General features: G+C 66.5%; 1 protein-coding gene across 1 annotated transcript; it reads left to right on the top strand.

The window, feature by feature from the left end:
• Positions 1–865: 865 nt before the first annotated feature.
• LOC138814180 (paraneoplastic antigen-like protein 8B) lies at positions 866–4,243 on the top strand. Its single transcript, XM_070003144.1, has one exon. It carries the CDS (start codon positions 1,161–1,163, stop codon positions 2,991–2,993), a length of 1,833 nt encoding a protein of 610 aa, XP_069859245.1. The 5' UTR covers positions 866–1,160; the 3' UTR covers positions 2,994–4,243.
• The last annotated feature ends 722 nt before the right edge of the window (positions 4,244–4,965 follow it).

The raw sequence follows: 4,965 nt of genomic DNA, 5'->3' as shown, positions 1-4,965 counted from the left end.
TGGTGCTATGGCTCAAGTGGTAGAGGGTTAGCGTTGAACAAAAGAAACTCAGGGACAGTATTCAGGTCCTGTGTTCAAGCCATTGAACTGGCAAAAACAAAACAAAACAAAAAGCCCACACAGAACTGGCTGGATGGGATTACACATCTGTAATCCTAACTCCTCAGGAGGCCAAGATCTGAGTAACTAGTTTTCAGTCAGCCGGGACATAAAAGCCTGAGAGATCTCTGTCTTCAATTCATCAGCAAAAAGTGGAAAATGGAGGTGTGGCTCCAGCACCTGCCTAGCAAGAATAAAGTCCTGAGTTCAAAACCTAGTTCCTCCAAAATATTAAAAAAGAAAGAAATGAGGACTGAGTAAATCCAGTGCCCTATCGGCGATGCCTGCAGCTCACAGGCCAGGCTTGGCCGACCCTAAGACCCCACACTCCAACTGAAGCTCGCCCCCTTCCTGTCCCCTCCTCCCCGTCCCAGCTGCGTGAGCATGCGTCCTTGGTTTTCCTCTGAGTCATCGAGCGCCTCCTGTCTGTTCCCTGAGAAGGGTAATTAGTGCCCTGACCACTGCCCTTAATTAACCCCCCAACCCTTGCCCTTGCGCCCAGGAAGGAGGTCTCCGTCCCCCCCACCTCCCGATGAGGACGGGTCCGCGGGCCGCCAGGTGAATTCGTCCCTGTGATCGCTGATTAGCAATTCGGGGGCTGCGTCGCCCGCCCTCGCGTCCTCCCGCCCACCCGGCCCTTTAAGAGCATCCCGGGTGCCCAGCGCTGCATCCTGCGGTGTTGCCATGGAGACGGGGACCAGAGGGGCGGGCGGGGGACCGTGTGCGCAGGCGCAGTCCCCGCGGCGCGTCTGGGGTCCCGGGCGCGCGCCCAGACGCGGCGGGAGCGCCCCAGCGAGCGGCGGCCCCCTCCCCCACGCCGCCGCCGTCGCCGCTGCCCCGGGCCGGGGGTCGCGCCCCTCGGTCAGGAACGAAGGCACCGGCCGAGCACACACGTAAGCCTCCTGCGGGGTGTCCTGTCAGCCTTCAGGCAAAAGTGTAAGGGGGGTGAGGGAGCCCCGAACCCCAGATCCTGCTGCACCCGCCCCGCGCCGTGCGCGCAGCCCGGGGTCCTGGGCTCTTTGCCTTCCCCCCGGAAGGGTCAGCGTCCCCCGGATCGCAGCATGGCGATGAGCCTTTTCCAGAGCTGGTGCCGGGCGCTGAAGGTGGACGAGCGCCGGGCCCTGCTGGTCACCGGCCTCCCCGAGGGCCTGGGGCGCGCGGAGATCGAAGCCACCCTGCGGCCCGCCTTCCTCCCGCTGGGCGAGTTCCAGCTGCGCACCGTCAGCCTGGGCAGCCGGGAGGACGCCAGGGCCGCCCTGGTGGAGTTCCCGGAAGACGTCGACGTGGACGCCATCCCCAGGGAGGTCCCGGGCCCGGCCGGCGCGTGGCAGGTCCTGTGGAAGGACAGATCGCAGGACAACGCGCGGGTCCTGAAACAGATGAAGCGTCTGCTGCTGGACGAGAGGCCCGCCCAGGCTCCCGGGGCCCCGGAGCCCCAGGCGTCGGAGGCGGGGCCGGCCGGCGCCGCCGAGCCGCAGGACCAGACAGCCAAGAAAGCGCCCCGGGGCCGTCGGGGCGCCAGGCACCGGGCCCGAGGCCACAGGTTGACGGGCAAGTGCAAAAAGCGAAGCCGGGGCGGCCGGCCGGCCCGGAGCGAGGCCGAGGACTCGTCGGATGACAGCCTGGGCCTAGTGATCGAGGAGCTGCAGGCCGAAGACCTGACGGTCGACGAGGACCAGCGGGCGCTGTACCAGACCCTCCAAGCCGCCGCCAAGGAGCTCCTGAAGAAGTGGACCTTCCAGGAGGACGCGGACGCGGGCGATGGCCCCCGCGAGTTCCTCGCCCTGGTCACCGTGACAGACAAAGCCAAGAAAGAGGAATTAGAGAAAGAGCTCCCTGGGACCCAGTCCATCTGCCTGGACATCCAAGAAGACAGGAACGGGGTCCCCGATCTGGTGGCCCTGATGGCCGTGCGGGAGCCCCTGGACAGCGACGATTCGGGCAGCGAGTCGCAAGGTGATGGGGACCCGGAAAAGGAAGGGCTGGACAACCCGGAGTTTGTGGCCATCGTGGCTTACACGGAGCCCACTGACCCCTGGGCGCGCGAGGAGATGCTGAAAATCGCCTCCGTGATCCAGTCGCTGGGCTGGGGTGACAAGCGCCAGGAGGGCGAGGCGCTGCCCCAAGTCCTGTCGGTCATGTCCAGCGACACCTCGGGGACGCGCGTGAAAGTGGAGGAGGCCGGCCGCCAGGTGGACGCCATGGTGCTGAGGAAGGCCGAGGAGGATGGGAACCTTCTAGAATGCATCTCTACCCTGGCTGAACCCGAGAATCGTCCAAAGGGCAAGAAGGGTGCGCTGGGCATCCCCGGGAGCTGGAGCAAGGAGGGAGAAATCCAGGGGGGCCTCCTGGAGTTGGTGGCGCTTCTGGCGGCGCAGGACATGGTCCACATTGTAAAAGAGGAGGAGGAGAACCGCTGCGGAGGGGCGGCCAAGTGTCACCACAAGAACGATCTAGAAGAGGTCTTGACTTTCCTGGCTTCCCGAGAGCCTCCGGAGTCCAGCGAGGACTCGGAGGAGTCCGGGGACACGGAGTCCGAGTCCTCGGAGGACACCGACAGCCCCGAGTCGGAGCCCGAGGACCGCGCGTCCCAGAAGCCCCGCGCCAAGCGCGCGCGCACGGGCTCCAAGGGCCAGGCGCGGGGCCCCGCGGCCGCCGGCCCCGCCGCGCCCCGCACCCGCCAGCGCCGCCGGGGAGGCCGGGGCCGCGGCCGGGCCGTCACCCCGGAGAAGAAAGCCGGCGGCGAGGCCTCCGTCGACGACGACGCGGCGACCAAGAAGAAAAAGAAGGGCCCCGGGGGCGCCGGGGCCAAGGGACAGCCGCCGGCGGGCGCCAGGGCGGCCCGCGGGAAGAAGGCGCGGCGGGGTCCCAAGCGGCCCCCCAAATGCCGCTAGGAAGACTCCCCCAGTGCCCACCCTGCCCTCCCCGAGTGGACCTTCGCCCCTGCTTTCCCTCCCCAGCCCCGGCCTGCGCCCCGCTTTTCTCCAGGCTCTCAGGAGAGCAAAGCGAATCCACCTGCCGTCCTTCCCCACCCCGGGACTCCAGAAGAAAACGCACCCCAGGCTGCGGCGGGCCCCGGATGCGCCGGGGACCCGAATTTCCGACGACCACAGCAAGGCCAGTGTGGCTATCACACGCCCCGTGTAGTCCCTGCCCCGATCGGCCGGGGCCTGGGGTCCCCTTAGGGGTGTCAGGGCCTCGCTGAACCCCAGAAGGGCAGGGAGGTAGGCGAAGAAGTAGAGGCGGGGAGGAGGAAGGGGAGGAGAGAAGCCAATATCTGATAGAGGTCCACGGTGGGCAGGGGTGGGGCAGCCTGGGGCTGAGGAGCAGGCCCCGCCCCCGGGGGTTGATGGACAGGCGGATCTGTCCTCCCCCCCGCAGGCCCCACCCCCGGGGGTTGATGGACAGGCGGATCTGTCCTCCCCCCCGCAGGCCCCACCCCCCGGGGGTTGATGGACAGGCGGATCTGTCCTCCCCCCCCGCAGGCCCCACCCCCGGGGGTTGATGGACAGGTGGATCTGTCCTCCCCCCACCCCCGCATGTGACTCCTCCTCACTGTAGCTGGAGACACGTGTGTGTGTGTGTGTGTGTGTGTGTGTGTGTGTGTGTGCTGTGTGGCTTAGAGTCCTCCCGGGTGTCCTGCCTGGGGGCGGGGCCTGGCCTGGGGCGGGGCCGTGGTGGGCGGGGCCGACGCCGCGGCACCGCCCCTTCCGCTTTCAGCGCCCGCTCTGCGCCTGCCCCCGCCCCCAGCCCAGCTGCGCTCCTCCAGACCCAGACCCAGACCCAGACCCCCACTTCGTAGCCCCGGATGTTCCCTCCAGGATGGGGTCCTCCCCCCACCCCGATCTCCTCTGTTCCCCCCAGGCGCCCCGCTGGGGCCTAGTGATGTGTTGAACCCCACTGCACTCCGCCAGGAACCATCCCGTGTTTCCAGCTTCACCCTGTGACCCACGTGTGCCACTGCCAGAGGGCAACGCCCCCCCCCAGGTCACACCCGCGCCCCGCAGAGGTCACACCGCCAGCTTGGTTGCATCACTGTCTGCACAGCTCTGAGCCAAAGATCGCCTAAGATCTACACTCTCCCCTGTAGCGGAGCCGCTCACCACTCGGGGCCCTGTGAGTCTAAATGTGATTAAAATAAAATAAATCAAATATCCATTTGTGGGTTGTCGCAGTCAGAAGGTAACAGCCCCTTCCCTGAGCTGAGAAACTCCTCCCCACCCCCCGGGGGGGGGGTTGCTCTGTCGGCCTCCTTTCTCCCCCTCCACCCCCAGGCCTCAGAGAGCTGGCCTATTTCTGCCCCCGGGCCTTTGCACTGGCTGTTGCCTGGACCAACACTTCCCTAGGAAACTGAGAGCTTTCTCTAGGAGACCCAGGCTTGATTTTCAGAGCTCGGATCTTCCAGTTTCTCAAGAGTAGAATTGGGGGGGAGGGGAGCCAGGGGACGACAAGACCCTGGTGACAGGTCCAGAAGGACAGCTAGGAGGAAAGGCCGGCTTCTTCCGGCGAGCTGGATGGGCAGTGTGGTGGACCAACGCCACACAGCGAGGGCTGCGGGGTCCCGCGGGGTCTGCCCTGCGCCCGCCGCGTCCCTGACCCGGATGTCAGCATGTAAAGGAGGGCCCCTCGCCCCCCGCCCTGCACGCAGGCCCGAACCCCAAGGCTGCTTGTGGTTGTGCGGTGGGAGGTCGTTCCTGGGTCTTGAACTCAGGGCCTTGGCTGTCTCCCTGAGCCTTTGTGCCCCAGGCTGGCGCTCTACCATGTGAACCACAGCTCCACTTCCGGTTTGGGGTGATGATGTGCCTGGGCTGGCTTCGAACTGCCGGCCTCAGCTCTCATCCTGCTGAGTAGCGAGCGTCGCCGGGT

This window comes from Dipodomys merriami, unplaced genomic scaffold (genome assembly GCF_024711535.1).
Source record: "Dipodomys merriami isolate MVZ:Mamm:240054 unplaced genomic scaffold, mDipMer1.0.p SCAF_106, whole genome shotgun sequence".
NCBI classification, from domain to species: Eukaryota; Metazoa; Chordata; class Mammalia; order Rodentia; family Heteromyidae; genus Dipodomys; species Dipodomys merriami.
This window is presented reverse-complemented; position numbering and strand designations above follow the sequence as displayed.